The following is a 27,099-nucleotide window of genomic DNA, read 5'->3' on the forward strand; positions in this document are numbered from 1 at the left end:
TCCTGGTTAGTACTTGGATGGGAAACTGCCAATAAATACCAGGTGCTATATTTTGGAAGAATGAACTGGCAAACGACATCTATTCTTTGCCTTTAAAGTTTCTGTTAAATTTGTGGAACTGCTATACATTGACATGCAACTGGAAGGCAGACACATACACCTGCTACCAAATACTTGAATAACACAACGGCAACCTCTCTAAAGAAGGGTCGAGCTTTTGGTTCTCACTCCACATCCTTCAATCTTTGCCTTGATCTTTGCCTGCTTTTACTGGATGGCTGAACACTACTTATTAAAAGACACAGTATAAAGGTATTTGGGGGGAACTCTGCAGCTGTGCAAATAATAGCTCCTGTTTACCTACATTCCCAGGCCTTAGCAAGAATGTGTGAGCTACCTCTCACTCTCACACCTAGGACAACCACACCAAGTCCATATCCAACTTTTCTGAGGCACTTTTCCACCTAACTCCTTCCTGGTTTCTAGTAATAAGGATACATTTATACCCTCCCTTGAAGCAAGATAAGTTTCCTCTCCTTATACAGTGTTTCCAACTGGTAACGAACACTTCTCAGATCACATACTCCCAAACCAATGCATGTCCCTTTAGGAAGCTGGGAGCCATCAAGAGATCATCTGTTCACATTCCACACCTTGTTCAAAATACTCTCAGAAGAAAGAGTAATCAAAAACCCTCCCACTAACTCCTCTAGTTTCCCTGGTGATCAATGTTCAAACAGCTTTCACATAGCTTCCAAAGTCATCCTTCTTTCGTTGTCTCAGTCCTTTACCTTGCTTGCAGTCTTTGCCTCCATATCCCAGGGGACATTCACAGTTGAAGGTGTTCCATTGGTTGACACAGGTGCCACCATTGTGGCATGTGTTGCTGTCACAAACATTCTTCTTGGCTGAGCAGCCTAGAAGGAGAATATGAGATTGTGTTAAAAGGGACAATAGCAGAAGAGGATTCCCTGCTGACTAGGATTGCAGGCTGAAGTGATTAATGAGAACAATGACAGGCGGGGTCACTTCTGAAGTCCATTCTGAAAAAAACCTGGTGCACCACAAAGCACTGTTGATGGCTAATGCCATGACAAAAGTGGTACATATTTCTAGGTATCTTTTTTTGGCCATCCCAAACAATCTCACCATCAGGGTAACCCTCCAAAGCCTTACCTTATGCCACAAACTACATACCAGGCACAGTCCCATTGTTGGCAATGAAGTCAGCCATGTCCACCTCTCGATTATCAATCAGGAAGTCCCGTATACAGCCTACAAAATGCCTGTTCCGCACCGGGAAGCTCTCAGGCAGGTCAGGAACTCCTCCTAGCAACAGTGGACCAGTCAGATCCAGTGACCTGGGAAGCCAAAATGAATATTACTCAGGAGAGACATGGATGAAAGAGAGAATGGCTGGTCAGGAGACTTTGCTGACCTAAGTAGAATGTTCAACAGTAGTGCTTCAGGCTAAGACTGAATGAAAGCAACAAAGCTATACATAACTAGGGATGTTGGGCACATTGAAAAACCAAACAAGAAGGAATAGGGAGTTGAGATTTTAGTAAAGGAGAACTGTCTCTGTGCATATAAGGTTGCTATAGCATAAGGTAGCAAAGGAAGACTAAGCAGCACAGTAGCTCCATGGTGAAAAATGGCGCTGTCCACAGAGCAGCATATTATACACTCCTGGGGAAATCAGTGTTAAAAGCTCATATTAGTCATGGATTTATGGCAGAAGTGAGCAAGTTATCATTTTCCTTGCTGCAAAAATTGGAGCACCCAGTGGCACACTGCACGTCCACCATGATAGATCCCTTATGAGTTAAAGGGTCCTGGAGGGAGAGCTCTACCTTCCCTTTCTGCACTCTTTCCACAACCTATCATCATGACAGCATTTCCCAAAGGGACAATAATCCCATGCAGAACCAGATTAAACCCATGTCTATTCTTTAATTCATTTTTACAAGCTCATTAGGTATACTTATAGGACATGCAAAATCCTCACTTCTTGGTGCCTGACTGCATTCCTTGAGCTGAACAAGAATAGTTTCCTAGGAGAGAACCAAATTTCAAGGCCACTGATGTGTCGCAGTCGTCCACTGTCACAACAGCTACTTTTTGTTCAGAGGGCCCTTGTGGAATTCCAGACATTCCCATCAGAGGCTGTAAAGAAAAAACAGAACCTGGTTGCAAACATCTTGAGGCAGCCAGTTAAAGGCTGCACAACAACCTCGAAGCAGCACAATAAAGCAAGGAAGAAGGAAGAGCAGGACACCATCCACAAGGAAATGTAAGGAAATCCCACATCCAACTTCCCAACATCCTGCTGCCCTGCTCAGAGCACAGACCATCCCTAGAAGATCTACTTTTAGCATGTACTCTTAACCAGTTTTATTGGTATGATACAAAAAAATCTGGAGGACATCCAAACCATATATTAATTGTAACAGAAGTGCAATGAGAATACAGTTATAATGTATAGAAAAACCTCAAAGTTAAATATGAGACATGAGAGTAGCCTCCCCAAAGGATAGTAACACATCCAGCTGTCCCCTGGGCAACGTCTTTGTAGACGACTAATTCTCTCACACCAGAAGCGACTTGCAGCATGCAACCAAACAAACATCCAAACAATTACTGCTTATCAGTTAAAACACACTGCACATCTGCTAAACACTGGGAAAGCTACTAAGATGTCAGTGGAATATCAGAGTCAGATACTTCTGAAGTACTGCACACTTCTGTGATGTAGAGTACCCAACCAGTAGTGTGATAAAGGGGCAGAATTTCTTCGCAATTCCTTGTTGCTTCACCATTTTGGTGTGAAGAAGCAATTCTAATAAGCATTATCAAGTGTAATGACAGAGCCAGGAGCTGAAACTTGTTCTGGATTAATGAATCTGCAATAAAACTGTACATTGTGTATACACCCCTGAGGAGAACTAAATAATCTGATCTACAGAAATTGATCCAAGATACTAACACAGTGACTAATACTGAATTATCAGCAGGCCCACCCAACTGTTTCCACAAGTCTCACAGAAACAATAAAGGTAAAGGACTATCTTGTTTTTAAAAAACATAAGTCTGAAACTCCCATGATGCTAAATTCTGTTTCATTCATCTGTCGTATACATAGAAAATACCTATGCGACACATATATTCATGCTCACACAGCATCCTCTCAAGAAGAGCACCATGAGAGAATGACATCAGATATGCTATCTTACACAGAGTCTTTGCCATCTTGTTTCTTTATGTATTGCTATCTCTTAAAGCAGTACATTTTTCATTTATTTTGTTTTATTTTCATTTTATTTTCATTTATTTTGTTTTATTTTACAACTGGGGTGGACAGATTGGGGCTTGTAGTAAAATTAAAAAATCTTGACCTCAAGGTTGAATAATCTGAAACATGATGAAAATAAGGGATAGAGGGAAGTCAGCTGCCCACTGTGCTCCAGAAGCAATAGCTGGGATTCAGCCATTCAGTCATGGAATCCCACTGGATGACCTTTGGCAAGTCACATTTTCTCAGGCTCAGAGGAAGGCAAGACAAACTCCTTCTGAACACAGTCTGCCAAGAAAACCCAATGGAAGGTTTCCTTAGGGCAGTGATTCTGAACCTTCCTAATGCCGAAACCCCTTAATACATTTCTCATGTTGTGGTGACCCTCAACCGTAAAATGATTTTCATTGCTACTTCATAACTGTAATTTTGCTTTTGTCATGAATCGCAATGTAAATATCTGATATGTAGGATGTATTTACATTCACTGGACCCATAAGCCCAAATCTGAATACTGGTGGAGTTAGTGGGGGACACTGATTTTGTCATTTGGGAGTTGTAGTTGCTGTGATTTATAGCTAACTTACAATAAAAGAGCATTCTGAACTCTACCAATGATAGAATTGATCCAAACTTGGCACACAGAACTTCCATGACCAACAAAAACTACTGGAAGGGTTTGGTGGGCATTGATCTTGATTTTTGGAGTTCACCTACATCCAGAGAACACTGTGGATTCAAGCAATGCTGGATCTGGACCAAACTAGACACAAATGTGGGCTAGACAAAACTACGGTGAGGTGGATCTGTAATTGGTTAAGTGGACGAACACAGAGAGTGCTCACTAATGCTTCCTCTTCATCTTGGAAAGAAGTGACAAGTGGAGTGCCGCAGGGTTCCGTCCTGGGCCCGGTCCTGTTCAACATCTTTATTAATGACTTAGATGAAGGGCTAGAAGGCATGATCATCAAGTTTGCAGACGACACCAAATTGGGAGGGATAGCCAATAGTCCAGAGGACAGGAGCAGAATTCAAAACGATCTTGACAGATTAGAGAGATGGGCCAAAACTAACAAAATGAAGTTCAACAGCGACAAATGCAAGATACTCCACTTTGGCAGAAAAAATGAAATGCAAAGATACAGAATGGGTGACGCCTGGCTCGAGAGCAGTACGTGTGAAAAAGATCTTGGAGTCCTCGTGGACAACAAGTTAAACATGAGCCAACAATGTGACGTGGCGGCAAAAAAAGCCAATGGGATTTTGGCCTGCATCAATAGGAGCATAGTGTCTAGATCTAAGGAAGTAATGCTACCCCTCTATTCTGCTTTGGTTAGACCACACCTGGAATATTGTGTCCAATTCTGGGCGCCACAATTCAAGAGAGATATTGACAAGCTGGAATGTGTCCAGAGGAGGGCGACTAAAATGATCAAGGGTCTGGAGAACAAGCCCTATGAGGAGCGGCTTAGGGAACTGGGCATGTTTAGCCTGAAGAAGAGAAGGCTGAGAGGAGATATGATAGCCATGTATAAATATGTGAGAGGAAGCCACAGGGAGGAGGGAGCAAGCTTGTTTTCTGCTTCCTTGGAGACTAGGACGCGGAACAATGGCTTCAAACTACAAGAGAGGAGATTCCATCTGAACATTAGGAAGAACTTCCTGACTGTGAGAGCCGTTCAGCAGTGGAACTCTCTGCCCCGGAGTGTGGTGGAGGCTCCTTCTTTGGAAGCTTTTAAACAGAGGCTGGATGGCCATTTGTCAGGGGTGATTTGAATGCAATATTCCTGCTTCTTGGCAGGGGGTTGGACTGGATGGCCCATGAGGTCTCTTCCAACTCTTTGATTCTATGATTCTATGAAATACTCAATATGCCCAAATATGAACACTGGCAGAGTTTGGGGAAAACAGACCTTGGCATTTGGGAGTTGTAGATGCTGGGATTTATAGTTCGCCTACAATCAAAGAGCATTCTGAACCCCATCTATGATAGAATTGAGCAAAGATCCCACACGTATCCCCCATAACCAACAGAAAATACTGTGTTTTCTGATGGTTTTTGGTGACCTCTCTGACCCTCCCCCAGGGTCTCGACCCTCAGGTTGAGAAATGCTGCCTTAGTGTCACTATGACTTGAAGGTACACAACAAGGAAAATTGGGCTAGCATGTTTTCAAAGCTTAACTGTTTTAGGGGAGGTGTGTGCTAGTAGGTCCATAAACAAATTAAAAATCTAACACAGGATCACCAAAGTATTTAAAAATAACAAATGAATCCTCTACTGTTTTTATCAATTTCAGGATGTATTGCTGCTACAATTCTCTCCAAATAGACTGTTACTGTGCAACTTCAATTCATTTCCAACTTACTGAGACCCGAAAGAAAACCTATCATGGATCTTCTTGGCAGAATTTGTACAGGGGAGGTTTGCCTTGCCTTCCTCTGACTCTGAGAGACTTGCCAAAGGTCACCCATGGGTTTCCATGATGTAGCAGAGATTCAGACCCTGGTCTCCCAATATCCTAATCCAACACTCAAACCACTATGCCATGCTGGATCCCTATCAAATATATAATTTATGTAAGTTAAGCTTTTACAAATATTAAATATGAAAGACTGCTGCTTTAAAAACTGAAATCTGCCAGGGTGCTACGTCACTTGGTCCTATAAGTGACACAGCCTGAGCTTCTGGACTTGTCTCTCCCGCTTTGTGTTTGCCCACTCGGCTTATGTTCAACCCAAGGGCCCCCACGCCCGGCAAAGAAAAACACAGGTCATTGGTGCCTTTTTTTGTGCAGGGCTGGACTATAGAATTTGGAGAGGGATTCAAAGGCCATGGCGAGGAAACAGGACAGCTCCAGACAAAGGGAGCGAAAGGGAGCTGGGGGAGAAGGAGGCGGGAGGGAGGAGGGAGTGGCCATGGCAACAGGTCACTGCACGGCACCAAGGGACTGGCAAGCCGCCCAAAACTTTCCCCAGCCTTTTTGCTGTTCCTTCCCACAGAACATGCAAAGCAAAATTGGGTTGGCGGATGGAGGGAAAGGAGGAGTAGCTCAGCTTCATGTTTAGGGCATAACATCTTCCCCCACTTGCTTCCAGTGCCAGAAACATCAAGGGCAACTCCCAAGAGCTGGAATACTTTAAATACAGTAAGTTTGTTTTCAGTATACACTGAGTGAAATAACCCTTAGTACTGAGTGGCATGCATGTATATAAACTGTTGCCCTCACCTGCAAAACCTATCTGAAAAAAATATGGGGGGGGGGGTCCCACTTTTAGACCAAAACCACCAAGTGAGCACACCCAAGTCATTCAAAAGTGACACATAACAGATACTCGGAACCCATGAAAATTGGTAGATGCCAAAAAAAAGTAATTTTGGTTGCTTGAGAATTATGATTAAAAATAGGCCTAACGAATACTATACCCTATACAATGCCACACCAAAAAATCTATATTGACTTGATATTGAAATACAATAATTAAAAGCAAATAAAGACAAACTGAACATAATATTTAACATTTATGCAAATAACTGATTTTTATTTTTATTTGAAGTATCATTTCTTCATTTTTTTTGCAGTTTTCTTTGGAATTTCAGTTAATTGAGAGACTACAATATTTTGTACTCCAGTTATTATTATTAGGTAAAGATTTTCACCTGACATTAAGTCTAATCATGTCCAACTCTGGGGGTTGGCGCTCATCTCAATTTCTATGCTGAAGAGTCAGCATTGCCCGTAGACACCTCCAAGGCCATGTGGCTTGCATGACTGCATGGAGCACCATTACCTTCCCACCGGAGTGGTACCTATTCATCTACTCACATTTACATGTTTTTGAATGGCTAGGTTGGCAGAAGCTGGGGCTAATAGTGAGAACTCACCTGCTCCCCGGATTTGAACTGCCGAACCTTTGGTCAGCAAGTTCAGCAGTTCAGCGGTTTAACCCACTGTGCCACTGCAGCAAAATAATAATAATAATAATAATAGTAATAGTAATAATTTATTTATAACCGGCCAATCTCCCCGAGGGCTACTAGTAGTAGTAGTAGTATCCCATCTCTTTCCAAGACAGAGTACTACACAGTGAAAAACACCTATAAAATGTGAGGCCATCAAAGCATATATATATATTAAAAGACATAAACATAAGATGAAGACACATTGACTTCATTCACACCACTAAATCCAAGTTGAAATTCATAGGTCAAAATTCTGGATATACATGCATCTATGACACAAGCTCTCGTGGTAGGGAAGAATGTCTTCCTCAAGCTGCTCACTTGCCTCAGGGAGTTAGATAAGAGGTTTCTACCTTCTTGGGATAAAACTACATTTGATTGAGACTGAAACCCAAGGGCAAGGAGAAAAGCATTCCCCTTTCTGCAATATCTAATGCAACGTGTCCTCAGGTAACCCACCATGAATGAAGTCATTAAAGAACGCATCCTCTTTTCTTGTTTCAGCCTGTCTTCTCAGGCTGTTGTTCTCTAGACATGTTTGATCATGATTCCCATCAACCCTGACCTGGATTTACTATCAAATGACAACCATTGTCGCTCAACATCTCTGGAGAGCACCAGGCTAGCTTAGAACAGTCACATCCTGAACATTAATTTTTACATTTCTCCAGCCATACAGCATGAACATGCTTCAACTCTTTCCTAGGTTCAAAGTGGATAACCTGCCATTAAATATCAGATGAACAGTTCTGCTTTCAATTGCAGTTCCTCCAGCCCATTGGTTCTTTCCAGCAGGTCAAAGAGGAATAAACTGGCCTATAAATCTATCCTTCCTACCTCTCATCAACACACAGATAATTCAGTTCAGCCAGCCATATAACAAAGTTAGATGTGCCAATGTGCCTAGGGCAGTGTAAACAGTGCATGCTGCTGATATATCCATGTTTATTCTATAGTCCATTTATTGAGAAATCCCCAAAATGCAGGCTTGTTTTGAGCAAAAGGGAAAGGGCTGGGTTAGCCAAAGGCTAACAAGATATTCCCCACTTTTTGAGGGGGGGGGGGCAGCACTTCCCTTGCCCTAAACAGGAAGCAACCCCTTTATAAAAGGAGAAGGAAGGAAAGCACAGGACCTCATTTCCCACTTATCCTAGTGGCGCAGTGAGTTAAACTCTTGTGCCAGCAGGACCGAAGAGCGACAGGTCACAGGTTCGAATCTGGAGAGAGCACGGATGAGCTCCCTCTGTCAGCTCCAGCTCCCCCATGCAGGGACATGAGAGAAGCCTCCCACAAGGATCGTAAAACATCAAAACATCCTGGCATCTCCTGTACAACATCCTTGCAGACAATTCTCTCACACCAGATGCAACTAGCAGTTTCTCAAGTCGCTCCTGACACGAAAAAAAACTTATCCTAGTTTCTGCAGTTAGGATATTTAAGATGACATCAATGATTCCTTAGGTCTTCACACACTTGGACTGAGATTAATACAGTACAAATTCTGTATATGTTACGCCTCGTAGTTTAAGATCCACCAGGAAGGCCCTGCTCTCAGTCCCACCAGCCTCGCAAACGCGTCTGGTGGGGATGAGGGACAGGTCCTTCTTGGTGATGACCCCCTACTTGTGGAACTCGCTCCCCAGCGAGATAAGATTGGTGTCCTCCCTCCTTTCCTTTAGGAAAGAACTGAAATCATGGTTGTGGAACCAAGCCTTTGGCTAGCAGGCATAATGGCACTTTGGACATTGAACTGGACCATATGATTGTTATAATAATGGAAACGTCTATATGATTTTATAACTAATGCTATTGTTTTAATCTACTGTGTATTTATGGTTTTATACTGTTTATTGCGATATTTGCGGTATTGAATTGTTGCCAGTGTTAGCCGCTCTGAGTCCCCCCTTGGGGGTTGAGAAGGGCAGGTTAGACATGTTGTAAATAAAATAAATATACACAGGATCAATATTGGAGGTTTCGTGTATCTACTTCCAACAAAATATGTTGTCTCAACATATGTTCTAGGTCTCCAGTGTAAGTCTATGATATTCTTGAGTGTGAAGTCCTTCGTTTCAATAGGTTCTGCTATAATCTGTAATTTCACACATCCATGCAAAGTTTGTGAATGTATCCCCTGCGGATACACTCTGTGGCTAGAAGGTGATAAGTTAAGTCACCCTCTCACATATCAGAAATAACACTTCTGTCAGCAGTTTCTCAACCATAGAAGAAGCCCCAAATCACTAGAGAGTTTTAATAAAAGTCGGTGTGTATTTATTTTCACCCAACATAATCAGCCAAGGACAGCACAACTGCCTAATGAGGAAAGAGGCCAAGTATACACCTTCCCCATTTCCCTGGTATTAGATTTAAAAAAAAAAACCTGTTCTGGACTGAATAGCTAGCCTTACAACCCTCATCATCTTAATTAGAAAGTTCGGCTTTTGTTTGAGTTGCATTAGAAAAGACAAGAAAGGCCAGAGGTATATTTCCACAAATGAACCTGAGTAATAGCTTCATGTGGGTGTGACAGAGAATAATAAAAAGCTGTGGAACAGTAGTGGCACCACACCTTTCCTCTGGCCCAGGTTTTTTGACTCCAAGGCACCAAAGACTTTCCTTTGACAAGCTACACCAGTTACAACTCTTCAAGAGTAAGCTATCCACTGGAAGTGTCCTTGATCCCCTTCCCCTGCTTCTTTTTGCACACTGTACTTGTGGATCTCAACCTTCAAAATTGGACAGGAAGCTCTAAAGCTGGAAGCACTCTGTAGTGCATGGCATTGGTTGCCAACACTGAGGAGCTGGCAGTCTTCCACAGTAGAGAGCAAGGAGTAACTGCTGGCGCGGAGGCAGTGTGCTGGGGTGAAGCCACTCCCGCAGGCGATCCAACTCATTGGGAGTGACGCCTGTGTTCAGAAATATTCCCAGGAGTGGGAAGGCCAACACCCCAACCCTACCAAAGGTCTGTCAAGTGGAAGCATGCAGCCGGACTCCATCAGAAGGCTCCAATAAAACCATTCTGCACTAAGACTGTCTTGGTACTATTCATTAACTACTTCTGATTGACAGGGAAAGGAGTGGATATACTTGCCAAAGAAGATGAAAGCAACTTAAAGGAACAAAAGATAACAAGGGAAGTTGTTATCCACTACCATGACAATAGGAAATACTTATTAAGCATCTGATGTGGTTATCTGAATTTAATCTGTGTGCTAGGAGTTTCTGCAAAGTTTCTGGTGGTCACAATTGTGTGCAACCTCTTCATGATAAACCAGTGCTACTCAAAGTGGTAGTTGGGACCACTGCAGATCAGCAAGCTATGAGCTGTTGGCCCCCAGAACACTTCCAAAAAGAAAGAAACAGGTATAGTTCAAGGTAGTGGTTCTCAACCTGTGGGTCCCCAGATGTTTTGGCTTACAACTCCCAGAAATCCCAGCCAGTTTAGCAGCTGTTAGGATTTCTGGGAGCTGAAGGCCAAAACATCTGGGGACCCACAGGTTGAGAACCACTGGTCCAAGGGCTCAAATATAGTACTGACCCTTAGGACATTGCAGGAAAAGTAACCACACCATCAAGCAGGCCTGCTTCTAGTCAGGGCACTTTATTCAGCAACTTGATTCCAGGTCTAGACCCTCATGCTCAAGCAAGGTCTCTCTCTGCTAAGCTCCCTCTGGCTGCTTGTCGCTCTGATTCAGCATGATGCCTTTTTGAAAACAGAATAGGAAGCTTACTGAGCCTACAAAATGTATGCTAACTCCCTGGGAGAACGAGGGCCAGGCAAACACAAGGACACAGCAAGTGGGCACGCCAGGGAACAGCTCCCCGCCCCCTCCTCCTGCATCCTCCCTGCTGTGGAGCCTTAGACCCCTGAAATCCGGCTTCTCTTACTGCCTTGTAATCTTCAATTCTGCCACCTCTGCCACCTCACATCGGTAAGACCCCCCATTCCTCCCTTCGCAGCCCCCTCTCTTGCTCCCTGTGGCAGTCCATTCCCCTGGGCAGCTCTTTTCAGACCCAAGCTTATTAAGTAAAGCAGGCAGCTGTTTGTGACAATTGCACCAGCTGCTCACCTCCTCCTGCCCCCTGTCAGCGGCTGCCTCATTAAGAGAGTGGCTTCTTGGGACCTCACTGTGCTGGGACCACCAAACCCTCAAATCCCTGCGTTTAGAGCCCTATGAATGCTAATGGCTGGAATCAGCAAAAGCCAAGAGAGACCAGGCGTTCGGAGATAACGGGAGGAGGTAGTGACCGCCCAGGATCAAAGACACCCACCAGCCTGTCATGGTCCCAGAACTTACTCTCACCGTCTTCTGCAGAAGCAGATTCCAAGAGGTAACAACTGAAACCACCAATTAGGGACACTGCATTTTGGGGGTACTGGTAGGAAGAACTAGGGCAAAAGAAGCAGAGTTCTTCAATGATGTTACATGGATTGTTTAAGCTTTGGGTACATTAGCTACCCTCATAGACTACTTTTCTACCCACACCTGGATTCCATTGGCACACAAGTTTAAAAGCAGGTACAGATATGGAATGATTCCTAACGTTAGAATACTGAATTAGAAAATGGTTTTAAAAACACATTGGTTAAAAGGCCACTTAACATGACACCTAAAAACTACTTCTTTGGTCACTATTCAATTCCTGAAAGCCTATCTACCAGAAAGGACAAGTTGCTCTCAAAGGGGCTTTCTACAGCATGGGAGCAACCACCGATAGGGACCCATCTCCTGTCCCCACCAAATATGCCTCTGATGGCAACAGAATCAAAGGAAATTGCCCAAGCAGGCACATGGGTGAATATGGCCTTACCTTATTATAGTAATGCAGGTGGACCGTATGCCATTGCCCATCGCTCACACCCCCTGGGATGAATGGAGCTACTGTACTCGTTGACTCTCCTGAGGGAAACATGAAATAGAGGAGGGGAAAACTGAGGAGGGGAGGATTGATCATATCACTGAGTCTCTCAAGGGCTCTGAAGAGCTTGTATTTGAACACACACATACCCCCTCCCCCTGGTGCTAAGTTGCAATTTCCAGCAACCCTGGCTCACACGGCCAAGAGTGAAAGTCTTGAGAGTGGCTGCTCAACGTTATCTAGGAGGCACATACTGTTATACACTTGTGATACTTGTCGAATTGGGGCAAGTACAGCATGCAAGGAAGGTGCTATGGGAATGGCTGGATTCAGGAATGACAGATTAGGAATTAGGAGCCCTAGTGAGAAGATGGTTGGATGTTTGTTTGTTTTGTTTGTTCAAATCCTGCCCTTTATCACAGGATCTCAGAGAGGTGAACAAAATAAACAATGTAAAACTTTTCCAGATTGAAACCATACATAATCTGAATGAGATAAAAACACATTACAGAAAGGAACAGTTAGAACCACCCTAAAAACTGCAAAAAAAAAATCAAACCATGTACGTGTGTGTGCACTTATATATGCTTTCAAATAATCTGCTGACTTATGGCAACCCCATGAATTTCATAGGGCTTTCATAGGCAAATAATTTTACAGATAGTTTTGCCAATTCCTTCCTCTGAAATATAGCTCACATCACCTGGTATTCGTTGGTGGCCTCCCATCCAAATACTAACCAGAGCTCACCCTACTTAGCTTCTAAGACCAAATGCAATCTGGAGCGTTTCTCAAACTCTGTTCCTCCAGGTATTTTGACTTCAGCTACTAAGAATCCCAGCCATCTTACCAGCTGTTAGGAATTATGGGAGCTGAAGTCCAAAACATCTGGAGGAGCCGGGTTTGTGAAACACTGCTATAGGGTATTTACTTGAAACAAATAGTTCTGAAAGTTTTTAATGAAAAGACATTAGGAAAGAAATCATAGCTGGTGCCAATCAGACCTCCAAAGGCACCAGGGCTGCCAAGATCCTCTTCTGCGTCCTCTTACTTTATGCAGGTCCAACTGGTTCAGTAATTCCCAGCCTTTGGTCCTCCAGGTGTTTGGAGCTTCAACTCCCAGAAGTCTCAGTCAGCTTACCAGCTGAAGTCCAAAACACCTGGAGGACCAAAGATTGAGAACCACTGCACTGGTGGAATACAGAAAAGTGTCCCTGCTGCATTGCCAGAATTAGAGACAGGGTTATTAGGAACAAAAGGGGAGGGATGTGAATTACTAGAGCAATGATAGGGTGGAGATCTACCATACCTGCAGAGAAGGTAAGCTGGACTTGCTCCTGCACAATCTCCAGTGCCACAAAATCATGCCGCTCATTGAAGCGTCCATTGTAGAGAAGAAGCCCATCCCGTTCTTTGGTGGCAAACCTGTTCAAGAGAAGAAAAATGATGAATTCTAACATCTCTCAATATTATCTCTAGACATTCACAGCAAGAATGGAAAATGGAAAATAGTGTGTTATGTTGATTGAGTGGATCCAATAAAACTCAATCATCTAGTGTACTCATAGAAAAAGTATGGGAGGAGCAGGATTTTGGAAGAGGGAAACCTTTCAAATTCCCTCAGTCATGCAAAGAACTTAACATATAGGATAATAATAATAATAATAATAATAATAATAATAATAATAATTTATTTCTATCCCGCCCATCTCTCAGGGTGGTTTACAACACATTCAATGCCACAAAGTGCAGGAAAACAGTAAACTATCGGAAACAGGTGATAACATCTTATGCTTTTGCCAGATGTTTTTATAAGTCCTCCTCTCTATATGCTTGGGCGCATAATTATATTTTTAATTGTTTTTTTAAAAAAGAGCAAGGAGGGGCCCATTTTGATCTCCTTTGGGAGGGAATTCTATAGGTGAAAGGTGACCACAGAAAAGGCCCTTTCTCTCCTTTCCATCAGACGTGCTTGAGACGGGTGGACCAAGAGTAGGGCCTCATCAGCCGATCGCAATGCCTGAGAAGGCTCATATGCAGAGGTGTGGTTGGTCAAATAGTCTGGGCCTGAATTATTTAGGTCTTTAAATATATAATAAACTGTGTCTTTGGATATCAAAAGCGTGTGTGTATGTGTGCACCTTCAAGCTGCCTATCTATTTATGGAGAACATATGAAGTTGGTAGCATTTTCTTAGGCAAGAAATATTCAAAACTAGTTTTTGTCAGTCTTTTCCTCTGAAATATAGCCTACAGCAGTGGATCCCAACCTGTGGGCTGTGACCCACCGGTGAGCCACGAGACCTAAAATAAAGGTCCATGGCTCTAGATTATTAAATATGGTTTTCTGTGGACAAGCAGATGGCGACTACTGAATGGTATGTGTTCTGTATCAGAAACAAGAGGGTCGAGATACTGTGGCTTCTTGTTGCATCTATTTATATATTTGTTGCATTTATAACACCACCTTTCTTGACTTTACAAGAGTATACATAGCTTTCCTTCTCACTTAATTCTCACTGGAGCTTGGTAATGTTACTTTGTTCACTGTAGTGTCTAAAAGAGAGGGAAAATAACCAGGCAGAAGGCAACTTTGCACTGGCGTTTTCCTTCTTTGCAATTTTTGCCCTCAAACAGCTAATTCTGTAGGACTGGTTCAAGAACAACACTAAAAAACAGGGAAATTCCAGACAATAAACAATCAGGGCCAGTTAACACCTCCCAATGAAGGATTTCCCCAGGCAGGAAGCAGCCAGGATTTGAAGCTGCTAGGCTATTTAATGCTAGTCAAGCTGGACAATTGCAGCCTGGAAAACTCACAGTAACCAAATAACAACTAAGAGAATAAACAACTAAGAGAATAAAATGATCCAGAATCTCCCAGTAACTTTCATGGCTCAGGAGAAACTTGAACTTGGGATCTCCCAAGTCCTGGTCTAGCTTACTCAATTGTACCTGTACAGTAGAGCAATATGGGGCAAACACGTGGCATTTGCACAATTTCCTATATGAACTTTCTGAGAAGGAAATTTGCCCCAGTGTGAAGTCACTCCAGCTCTGTGGATAGTTGCTAAGCCACCGTGATTCCCTCCAGCAAGTAGGCAGAGCTTCACAAAGGCATTCCTTTGCAATTAGGTGTGCAGCTCCCCCACACAAAGGAGCACCCAAGGAGGCTGGGCTCAGCTGTGACTCATCCTGGCACCCTTCCCCCAACTCAAGCCTCCATTCATTAATTTTGGCTGCATGTGGCTGTGTGTGTAAATAAAGCCAGGAACAAGAGCAGGGGTAAGTGCTGAGGCTGAGCATACAAAAGCAATCCCATTGCTGTCAATGGAAAGCTCTAGCAAGCTTCACCACATAATTCAGTAAGGATGCCAGCAAGGGGGATTTCTAATGGCAAGTGCTGCCTGATGATAGATGGCTACACAGAATTACAAGGATTTGATCACTGTGTTTCAAAATGAAAATCCAAGAATGACACTTTGCAGACTTCAGAAGAAGAAATCTCAAATCACAGATGAGTTCTGTGTCTAGAAAAAAAGTGCACCTGAGCTAACCTAAGAAATCTACAAGTGCAGAGAAGAATCCCAGAAGCACCAGAAACAAGTAAAGGAATATTCGAGTCACAGCTAATTCAGGTCAAACAACCAAATATTGGCAGCAAACAGATCCATCCATATCTAAAAAAAATGTCCAGCTGGGTGATGAAGGACACTTTCAAAGTGAAGACATGCAAAGATACTCTTACTGATCAAGGCACTCTTGGTTTTCTTTTAATCTTCTACAATAAGATCACGTGTTATCATGGCTGCTCATTCTCTGTTCCACACCATGAGGTGGCTAGAAGGAAAAATGCATTCAAAGAGTACATAGTTTATATCAGGTCTGGGCAAACTTTCTAACTTAGAGACCGCATGCTACCACTCCCTGCTAGGAGGACTAGCTGCCTGGTGATGGAAGGAAGGAGGAAGGAAAGAGAAAAGGAAAGAAGGATGAAAGGGAGGAAGAGAAGGGTGGAAGAAGAAAAAGGGAGCAAGAGAAGGAGGGAGGAAAGAGGTAAGGGAGGAAGGACGAAAGGGAAAGAAGGATGAAAGGCTGGAAGGGAAAGAAAGATGAAAGGGAGGTGAAGGAGGGAAGGAAGGAAGGAGGGAGAAAGAGGGAGAGGGGGAAGGAAGGACGAAAGGCTGGAAAGAAAGGAAGGAGGGAGAAAGAGGGGGTAAGGAAGGGAGGGTGGGCTTCTTGGCAGGGGGTTGGACTGGATGGCCCATGAGGTCTCTTCCAACTCTTTGATTCTATGATTCTATGATCATCTAAGGATAAAGCAAAGAGAAGGAAGGAAAGACAAAAGGAAAGGAAAGGAAAGGAAAGGAAAGGAAAGGAAAGGAAAGGAAAGGAAAGGAAGGAGAAAGAGGGAGAGGGGGAAGGAAGGACGAAAGGCTGGAAAGAAAGGAAGGAGGGAGAAAGAGGGGGTAAGGAAGGGAGGGTGGGCGGGAGGGAGGGAAGGAGGTAGGAAATAGGAAGGACAAAAGGGTGGAAGGGGAGGAAAAAGAGGGAAGGAAGGAAAGAGAGAAGAATAGGATGATGAGAGAGAGGAGGACCTGAGAAAAGAGGCCAAGGGGCTGTATCTGGGTTGACCCATACCTGGATTATATATTAATATAATGGGAGTTAGAGCTAACTGCATGCTACTTTTTATATGTGGCATTGATACAGCAAATTGCCAAAGCCTGAATCTTATTGCTAGTTACCATGATGAATGATAAGTCAACACTTACATAACTCAATGACTCAGTGGTTCTACTCTAGCTGAGACAAACAATTGTACCTATTTTGTGCCAAGAATTTACCTTTTAGTATAACAGCTAAACTAGTGAGAGCAATAACAATAATCTTCACAATCAACCGCCAATCAGAAAGTAGTGATGATTTAACTTCATTTCTGTTCACCAGGCTAGTTACCATGGCCTACTTGCCCCCATCCACGTATACTGCAGCCCTTTACAGACTGAGATGGCCAAACTGTGAGTAAACTGGACATTTTAGTGCCCGCACATCCGCAAGCATATGCCCAGCTAACTTTCCACTCCCACAAAAATACACACAATGTCTGTTGGAAAAGATCGTCAAAAGAAAATTAAGTAAAATATTGAGATAGTAAGAAAGAATAAAGAAGTTGGCTTGCTATGAGTTTTCTGGGCTGTATGGCCATGTTTCAGAAGCATTCTCTCCTGACGTTTTGTGCACATCTATGGCAGTCATCCTCAGAGATTGTGAGGTTCTGAGGGTGCCGGCTATAGATGTAATACAGTGCTTCTCAACCTGTGGGTTCCCAGATGGTTTGGCCTGCAACTCACAGAAATCCCAAGCAGTTTAACAACTGTTAGGATTTCTGGGAGTTGAAGGCCAAAATACCTGGGGACTCAAAGGTTGAGAACCACTGCTCTAATGAAACTAGTCTGGATGCTTGGATCATGCAGCAGAGCTTCCTGTCATTAGATGAGGAATGGAGAGTGAAGTGGAAAAAGAAACACGGAATATAAATGTTTCTGATCAAATGCCTAACAGGTGGTCCATGATCCCATCCTTCCTCTTGGAAACTGCATAATGGAACAATGTCACCTTCCCTAACACTGGAATTCTGCCTGCCAATGAACTATTTTTCCATGAAAGTGAACTCATCATGAATATGCCCAATGCACCTATTGCCTGCCTAGATAGAGGAGGGAAATTGCTAAGGCACACTAACAGAGTAGGTCTTCATTGAGAGCATTATGCTTTGCCTCCCTCTCGATGTATTTCTCTCACGAAACTTTCCATCAGCCTCACACGCAAGTCCACCTTGGAATTATCACTGATTTTAGGGCATAAAATCTCAATAGCTCATACTGTGGTCAACCATTCACGCTTTTGATCCAGATTTCTGCAGCGATACTCCCAATCAGTTATAAGCCACCCACAAAAGATTCCCTCCCCACTCCCTGTCCCCAGAATTGAACCGACAGCTGCATTACTGAAGCAGCCAGTCCTGCCTTTGATAGGGAATGATAGGCTACTCAGCCATGGCCACTGCTGCTTATCGGGGCTAGAAAATGCACTCCTCATCTAAGCAAGCCAGGCCTTCTGTTCCCCAGTGATCCCGCAGCTCAATATTGCTCTCTTGGGCTGATTCATTATAGACTGTCAGCACTTGGCAAGCCAACCATGCCCCCTCCCCCCACATACAATGGGGGTAAGACTGTGACAAGTATGCAGAGCAAATCGGGAGCTCCAACCGACCCTTGGCCGGGGACAAAGAGGCCTTGGCTGGCTGGCTCCTTTGTGCTGGGTTGACAATAGGCTTGGAACTGAAGGGATTATGGGGCAGGCAAGCCCAGGAAATGTGGGAAGAGATCTACACTCTCATTACAGTAGCCCAAGTAAATTCTGATAGCTTTATGAACAAATATGTGATCCAGGGAAGAATTTTCAGAATGGGAAACAAGAAAGACAAATCTAAGAGGTGTTTCTTGAGTTGGGGAGACATTCCTCCTAGAAGGGGTTCCTTTCTGAGTGCAGACATTAATGTAGCAGCTGGGGAGAGGAAAATACCAGACAGGAACCACTGTGTCCCTCATTCCTAGCCAGATGTCACTAGATATCTGGCAAGGCTAAGGCGGTCAGCAGCAAGAAAGGAAGTGGTGATCATGCAGAAAGGCACCAATACATGGGAGCTCTCCACAGCACTGATTTATCATGAAACTGAAAGTGCAGAAAAAGTTCAATATAAAACAGCCATTGATTCTCCTGAGCTGTGGTAACAATGATTGTTTAAACAAGGAACCTAGAGCAAAATGGGAATTACAGCATGATGTATAATTTGGTGGCCAAAAGTGAAGAGAAGCAGAGAAGCCTTCTAATCAAGGTGAAAGAAGAAAGTGCAAAAGCTGGGTTGTAGTTAAACATAAAATAAAACCAAGATTCTGGCAACTGGACTGATTGATAACTGGCAAATAGAGGGAGAAAACGTGGAGGCAGTGATAGACTTTGTATTTCTAGGTGCAAAGATTACTGCAGACGTAGACTGCAGCCAGGAAATCAGAAGACATTTACTTCATGGGAGGAGAGCAATGACCAATCCCGGTAAAATAGTGAAGAGTAGAGACATCACACTGGCAACAAAGACCCACCTAGTCAAAGCCATGGTATTCCCTGTAGTAACCTGTGTGAGCTGGACCATAAGGAAGGTTGAGCGAAGGAAGATAGATGCCTTTGAACTGTGGTGTTGGAAGCAAATTCTGAGAGTGCCTTAGAGCGTGAGAAGATCCAACCAGTCAATACTTCAGGAATTAAAGCCTAACTGCTCATTGGAGGGAAGGATAGTAGAGGCAAAGATGAAGTACTTTGGCCACATCATGAGAAGAAAGGAAAGCTTAGAGAAGATGATTATGCTGGGGAAAATGGAAGGAAAAAGGAAGAGGAGCTGACCAAGTGCAAGATGGATGGATGAATGGTATCCTTGAAGTGACTAGCTTTCCTCTGAAGGAGCTGGGGGTGGTGCTGGCTGACAGGAAGTTCTGGCATGGGCTGGCCCATGAGGTCATGAAGAGTTGGAAGTGACTGAATGATTGAACAACAACAAGCATGATGTATTTTCTTCAGCTATCCCTGAGCCTTCCTTCTTTTATTAGCCAGTAACCAGAATTATTTCATCCATTCAAATGATAAGAAAATAATATTGTAGGGATCGTGTGCAGAGCTTTTAAGCCAGTGGTTCTCAACCTGTGGGTCCCCAGGTGTTTTGGCCTACAACTCCCAGAAATCCCAGCCAGTTTACCAGCTGTTAGGATTTCTGGGAGTTGAAGGCCAAAACATCTGGGGACCCACAGATTGAGAACCACTGTTTTAAGAGGAATCTAAGGCACTGGTCCGTAAACACCAGTTTTCGAACATCTGAATACTTTTGATATGCTTCCACAGACAAGCACATGTTAATACACATTTTCTGTAAATCAGAGTGCATGTGGACAAATCTTGAAGAAGCAACTGCTTCTTTACACTGGGATTTATTTGTTCTTACATCTCAGTTCAAGGACATATCCTTAGGCTATTCTGATTAAACCTTATGAAAATAGTCTGAAGCATCAGTAAAATGAGGGAGACATCACGCCATAGGGTTGTGAATATTGGGATATTGGGAGACCAGGGCTCAGCTCCCCACAGAGCCATGTAAACCTGTTGACCTCAGGCAAGCCACACACTCTCAGTCCCAGAAAGAGGTAAAGGTAAACCTCTTCTTCAAGATTCTTGCCAAGACAGGGTTAACTTGACAGCACACAGTAACAACCACAGTAAAAGGGCATTTAGTTCAGCAGGGATGGTGGAGGGAGAGTGCTGCTCACAAACTTTGCACTATGTTTGAAAGTACTTTACCTGAAATTGTGGAATCCAATTTTCAGCCAGAGCACATGCAAAGTCTTCTCTCCCCTTCTCCCTCCCCCTCCACACTGCTGCTCCCAAAATGCAAATGCCCTGCTTACTGTTTTTCTCTGGCCCACCCATGCGGGGGCACATAAACAATGGCTGTCATCCAAAAACCCCTGGGATATATGTATTTTCCAGGAGACAGGAGATGGGATCAGGAGAGATATATTACATATAGGTGGAGAAAGATTGTTTGATATTCTCTTTGGGATTCTTAGGTTTTCTTTATAGTTAAATCTCCTCTTCACCTCCTGTGGTTCTAGGAGGGGAGAAGAAAGGCACGGGAAGAGGCTGACAGCTCTCTTCAGCCTGTGGTGAAGAGATGTTTTAACAAAGGTGGGGGAAAGGCTGATCTTTCCCACATAGAGGATATGTATAGCAAAGAGATGAAGGAAGTATTTAGTCAGCATCTTCTGTTCCAACTTTCCCCAATAGTTGTAAAATGCAATTTTTGTTGTTGTTTGTTATACAACCTTAGGTAATTTTTCAGGGTAAAAAAAATCTATCCTAGGTGATGGAAATCAGCATTTTGAAACTTGCATCTGCCACGATATTAGTCGAAAGGTGGCTTGAAGCAAATTCTAGTATCGCCAACCAGCACTTTTCAGAAATGTTGGATTTCAAAACCATACTTATAGGAAGACAATTGGGGTTGTAGCTCAACTCCCATGGAAGACACCAAGTAGAAAATATTGGACTACACTTTCAATTTGGATTAGATGGCTTTTGTTGTCCCCTCCAACTCTAATATTCTAAGGTTCTAACCTGTTGTATGGAGATAATAAGACTGGTTTACTTTTAAGAAAATGGCGGAAATATCACAGGGTCTAAGGCCAGTTTAATCTCTTCTTAGATCCTGCTGTGTGCTCTACGGATGCAATTCACGATATACTCAGCAGTGCAAAAGTAACTGGAAGTGGGGGGGGGGGGGGGAAGCAAAAGAGGAAAGGGGAGAGTTGTGCTTGTGGCTACTCTGCCAAAGGCAATGCCAAAATATCTGTGATATATCTTACTTTGCCCACCTTCAAAGTTGCTATACGAACCATATAGTAATACATGCCAACATTTTGAACATGCTGAACTATTAATTAGTCTTAGCAATACTAAATATGTTCCAATATTTAGATTACTAAAACTATATTACATATTTGACCTCTTTTCCTATTAACTTGGGTTGTTGTTGCTGTTGTATGCCTTCAAGTATTTTCAAATTTATGATATCCCTAGGGTGAACATATAGACTTTTCTTGGTAAGATATGCCTCCCTCTAAGGCTAAGAGATCACCCAGTGGGTTTCCATATCTGAGCAGGGATTCAGAGTCTCATCTCTCAGAGTCCAATCTAATCCAACTCTCAAATCCTCTTTTTACTGCTTCTTGAAACTGTTTTCATAAACTTTAATCAGGACAGACTAAGGGCATATCCTTAAATTGAGATACAAGTATCTTTCTCTTGGGGAAAAAGCAACCCTAGTGTAAAGAAGCAGTTGCTTCTTTAGGATTTGCCCACATGAATATGACCAGTTGTACCTTCAGATCAGAATCATAGTCCAATGATATACCACATCTCTCTGACTTGATTCACATGTGGCTTTCATTATGACTCTTCTTTATATCTTTTTTTTTAATATTTCAAATTATTTGTTTTATAAAAATGCAAGATCAGTAATTGTAACAGAGGTATCTCATAATCCAGAGTGCAATCATTATTTTAAAGGACAAAATGGCAGATGAGTGAGCACAAATGAACATACTCTTAAATTCTCCCCCTTCATACCAAATACTTACGTGAGGGCAATAGTGAAATGGAAGCGCTGACGTAACCCCTTAAAGGTGAGGAAGGAATGAGCTGGAAAGCTGCGGGTACTCATCTGACAGTAGGGCTTCTCGTAGTCTCCTGACAGGCAATCGCACTTGAACCCACCCACCAGAAGGTTGACACATGTGCCGCCATTTCTGCAGACTCCCGGAGTGCAGCGGCCCAAGCGAGAGTTGACTTCGCAGTTCTCCCCTATGGCAGAAGGAGAGAAGGCATCAATGCACATTCCCCACAAAAGATCAAATTACAGAATTACAGGTGCCTTCCCTACAAAAGGTTAAAAGAGAACATCCCCCATATTCTCAAGATCTGTTAATAAACCATTCAAAGCCTCTTCAAGCAAAAAAAAAAAGAGTGTCAATAATTCACACATTTAAATCAGAAGGTTGCAAACATGTCCTCAAAAGATGCAATAGCTCCAACATGAGCCAAACACTCAACTCAAACTCCATCTATTCTGCATTATCAGTGACTACTGAAAGTGCTTGAAGTGATAGAACATTCTGCCTCTATTCTGCCTTGGTTAGACCACATCTGGAATACTGTGTCCAATTCTGGGCACCACAATTGAAGGGAGATGTTGACAAGCTGGAATGTGTCCAGAGGAGGACTACTAAAATGATCAAGGGTCTGGAGAACAAGCCCTATGAGAAGCAATTTAAAGAGCTGGGCATGTTTAGCCTGCAGAAGAGAAGACTGAGGGGAGACATTATGAGGGCCATGTATAAATATGTGAGGGGAAGTCATAGGGAGGAGGGAGCAAGCTTGTTTTCTGCTGCTCTGAAGACTAGAAACGTCCCTGTAGTTTGAAGAGGAAATGGCTTCAAACTACAGGAAAGGAGATTCCACCTAAACATTTGGAAGAAATTCCTAACTGTGAGAACTGTTCAGCAGTGGAACTTCTCTACCCCGAAGTGTGGTGGAGGCTCCTTCTATGTAGGCTTTTAAGCAGAGGCTGGATGGCCATCTGTTGGGGGTGCTTTGAACAAGACTGTCCTGCTTCTTGGCAGGGAGTTGGACTGGATGACCCATGGGATCTCTTCCAACTCTATGATTCTATGATTCATCGTGGATTAATTGGCAAGCTATGTGCTACAGAAATAATTCAAAATAACATGCATGCATGCCTTTGGCATGTGCAAAATTCTGCAACAGTCACATTCAACACACATACAGCATGCCTTCCTATAAAACAAGATGCTCTGTTGCTGCATGTAAGATCATGTGGTACATGTGCTGAGAGCACCCACTGAAGAATTTTATAAATGCCAAAGGCATGCATGTTATTTTGAAAGATTGCTGAGCCCATTAGCTCCCACTACTTCCGTTTCTTTATTCTCCCTTCCATCAATTCACTGAGTCATTGAAAGAATGTGCCAGAAACATCTCAAATCTGTTAACATCCAAACCCACTTTGCATTGATACTTGACAATAAACATGAAGAATTATATGCTGCTCAGCTCCTCAAATGCAGAAGAAGCCAAGGGGTCTTCTATCATAAAAGCCAGCAGAGCTCATAGAGAGCTCTGCTTGGCCTCCATGCACAAGGAGATACATCATTCTGTCTGCAGCTTTAGAATGAAGCATGATGATCAACTAGCTGAAAGTGATGTTTCTGCAGCAGTTACAGAGCATTCCATGTATAAAAATAAAATAGCAAATGGTATTATCCCACGACATCCCTCCAGTTTAGTTGGACTATGGCTTTCACCAGCCTAAGCTGTATGGTCATTTTCTTGAGATAATGGAAGCTGCAGTTGGACAGCCACCCTTTAAGGAAAGCTGTCCTGCTTTAAAAGGAGTGAATGTTATTCAGCTCTCCACATAATCTGTTCCAAGAAAGAAGTCTGGACATTTGTCTTTTTTATGTTTCATTATAACCCAGAAATCTGACAACTGGAGCCAAAGTACAAAACAAAAGTTACATTCATCTGGAATACAAGAAATGAATTCTGAACAAAATTATCTCTACACTACTGAGAGAGCATTGTAACTTCAGTGGTGTGGGCTCCTCAAAGTCAACAACCTCATATGCTAGGCTGAGAAAAGTAGCGTACTAATCATTGGCATCACATGCTAAGATCTCAGCAAAGCAGGTTTACACTGCAGGTAAGAAAGCCACATGCGGGTTGCAGGGAAAACAAATCCAAGCACGACTCAACCACCAGACTTGAAGTGAATAGGATCTCTCTATGAGGCTACACTGCAAACATTTTCACTTAATTGAAACATTACCTGGTCAAGAAGGCTGTGATCGATGCAAGCATATGCCCAACAGAACAAACAAGCATAGGGACATCATGGACCACACAAGGAAAGCTTTCACATACTATTCTGGGATAGTATACTCATGTTAATAAGTTTTAAAGGTACATCAGTGGTTCCCAAGCTTTTTTTGACCAGGGTCCACTTGATAAGGGACCACTTGGCCAGGGACCACTCTCCAGTATTAATACCAAAAGGGTTATGAATCAGTTTTTGATCAGCTTTAGATTCAGTTTGGTCATTTGGGGTGCCAATTCAGAAAACTGTATTGGATAGAGCACATCAGCTTTAGTTTCTGATACAGAACATATGCCATCCAGAAGATGCCATCTGCTCTCCCACAGAAACCATATTTCATAATCTAGAGCTAATGTAGTCTATCCAATGCAATTTTCTGAATCAGCACCCCAAATAACCCCAGGAACAGGCCTAAAAATAAAGACACCAAGGCATCCCCACTTCCAGGCACCACACTGTGGAATAGCCCCACTTAGGGGAAGAGAGGAGGGGGAGAAGCAGCAGTCAGGAGGCTTGTTATTGCACCTTTTGTGGGTAGGCAACCTCTCCCCTCCCGACATCTCCGTTGCCTCAGCACTATGAGGGTTTCACAAGGCCAGTTATTCTCATTGCAACGGTGTAGTAACGGGTGAGACCACGGACTACATTTTAGTTCTTGGGGACCACCAGTGGTCCACGGACAACAGGTTGGGAACCACTGTGCTACATGATCCTTCATTGATGTGAAACTGATCCCAAGCTTCAGACTTGAGAGAGTAGCAGGAAGAGGAGGAAATCATGGCAAATGAGCACTGGTGAACACTGCAGTTTACAGCTGTATAAAGAAAACTTTCCCTATGCTTGAGCCCTTTAAATGTGATGGACTACAATGTCCATAATCCACAGGCAAAATACCAGGACTGGTTAAGAGTGATGAATGCCACAGTCCAGCACATCTGAAGACACTGGATAAAACATGGTTTCTCTAAAACTACTAATGGAGCATTGTTCTGTACCTTTGGAGACAGAAAGAGAAAGAAGGATTTCTCTGTCTAAAACACAGCTGCCAATGAACCAGATCAAATCTTTCAACTGCTGGCAATTAAAATTAATCAGAGAAGTAGCTGATTTGGTTTTACAACAAAAATCATTTGTGGGATGATGAGAGACAGCACCCTGACTCATCTGCGGTATTGTTGTTTTAAATTACTTTATCTGTGAAACGCTTTATTTAAAAAACACAGCAATTATATTTTTTTGCTCCAGGCCACAACCATGACCCTAAACCTCCATCTGTGGTTCAAATCAGCAAAAGAAAAGAAGGTTGCATCACAAAAAAGCACAAAATATGCATATTGACACAATGGCAGTATACATAGGTACCAAATTGGATTTGCACTCAAATATTCTGCAGTTTGGCGAGCTCATGTTCAGTTTTGTGTTTTTTGTTTTTTTGCTGTGTCTCATTTGATTCCATTTTGTCTTTGCAATTTCTATTCCTCCACCACCAGATAATTCAAACCTTTTGTGGAAAATGGGTATGCTTAGTCCTCACTCAACTATCGAGCATCCCTTCCACACAAGGTTTTCTGTCCTACTTCAAACCTTGGAATTCTTGTGTATATATCAATGCTTTATTCTTGTGCCCTTTCACACTTCGCAATTTTAATGCTAATTCCCTTTTAACTGCCATGAGATCATGGAATTGGTGGTCACTTACAATTCTCAGTCAGAGAGTTCATTTATATGAACTCCCCAAATAACAAACCCAGCATTACACATGACGTTGCCATGGCAGTTAAAATGGAATCATACAGTTATAAATATGCAGTATAAAAGAGTCCCTGTTTTCCACCCAATTATCCTGTTTTGGCTTAGACGGATGTAATAACTCCGAACATCTTGTGATTTTCTTACAGGAACATATAAATGATTAGTCTTTTGTCTTGCTCAAGGTGTCTGGTTTTTTTATGGTCCTAAGACCCCAGAGACATTTTCCCTGCTACTGAAATCAACTTTTGTGATCTCTCGCTTGGTGACCTTATCTGGTTGAAGTGTGCTGGTGATCAGGACTCACATTTAGGAATATCAGATCTGGGAAGGACAATCAGAGTGGAGGTGTTGTTGGGGGCATTGGTTCCTGACTGTAAACTACCTCGAGTCACCTTCGGTTTGAGAGAGGCAGTATATAAATATGGTAAATAAATAAATAAATATTACCTGTCCGACCTTACCTGTCCGAGCGCATCTCCCCCCATGACCCACTTGAGAGATTAAGATCACCTGGGGAGGCCGTGCTCTCGGTCCTGTCTTTCTAACAAAAGCCACTGGTGTGGACAAAAGAGAGGGCCTTCTCAGTGGTGCCCCCTCAGCTGTGGAACCCCCTCCCTAGTGATATTAGATCAGCCCCCTCCCTCCTAGCCTTCATAAGGAAAGTAAAA

General features: G+C 43.0%; 1 protein-coding gene across 2 annotated transcripts in view; it reads right to left on the reverse strand.

Annotated features, from left to right (window-relative positions):
- The window catches only part of CELSR2 (cadherin EGF LAG seven-pass G-type receptor 2), a 124,200-nt gene that overhangs the window by 32,807 nt on the left and 64,294 nt on the right, over positions 1–27,099 (reverse strand). For both annotated transcript variants that reach the window (XM_060773229.2, XM_067467961.1), the window contains exons 3-8: positions 22,365–22,587; positions 13,428–13,543; positions 12,071–12,159; positions 2,009–2,166; positions 1,198–1,361; positions 792–917 (exon numbers count right to left, since the gene is read on the reverse strand). In XM_060773229.2, coding sequence (XP_060629212.2) covers positions 792–917; positions 1,198–1,361; positions 2,009–2,166; positions 12,071–12,159; positions 13,428–13,543; positions 22,365–22,587 — 876 coding nt within the window. The remainder of the gene's footprint in view (positions 1–791; positions 918–1,197; positions 1,362–2,008; positions 2,167–12,070; positions 12,160–13,427; positions 13,544–22,364; positions 22,588–27,099) is intronic.

Source organism: Anolis sagrei, chromosome 4, assembly GCF_037176765.1.
Source record: "Anolis sagrei isolate rAnoSag1 chromosome 4, rAnoSag1.mat, whole genome shotgun sequence".
Lineage (NCBI taxonomy): Eukaryota > Metazoa > Chordata > Lepidosauria > Squamata > Dactyloidae > Anolis > Anolis sagrei.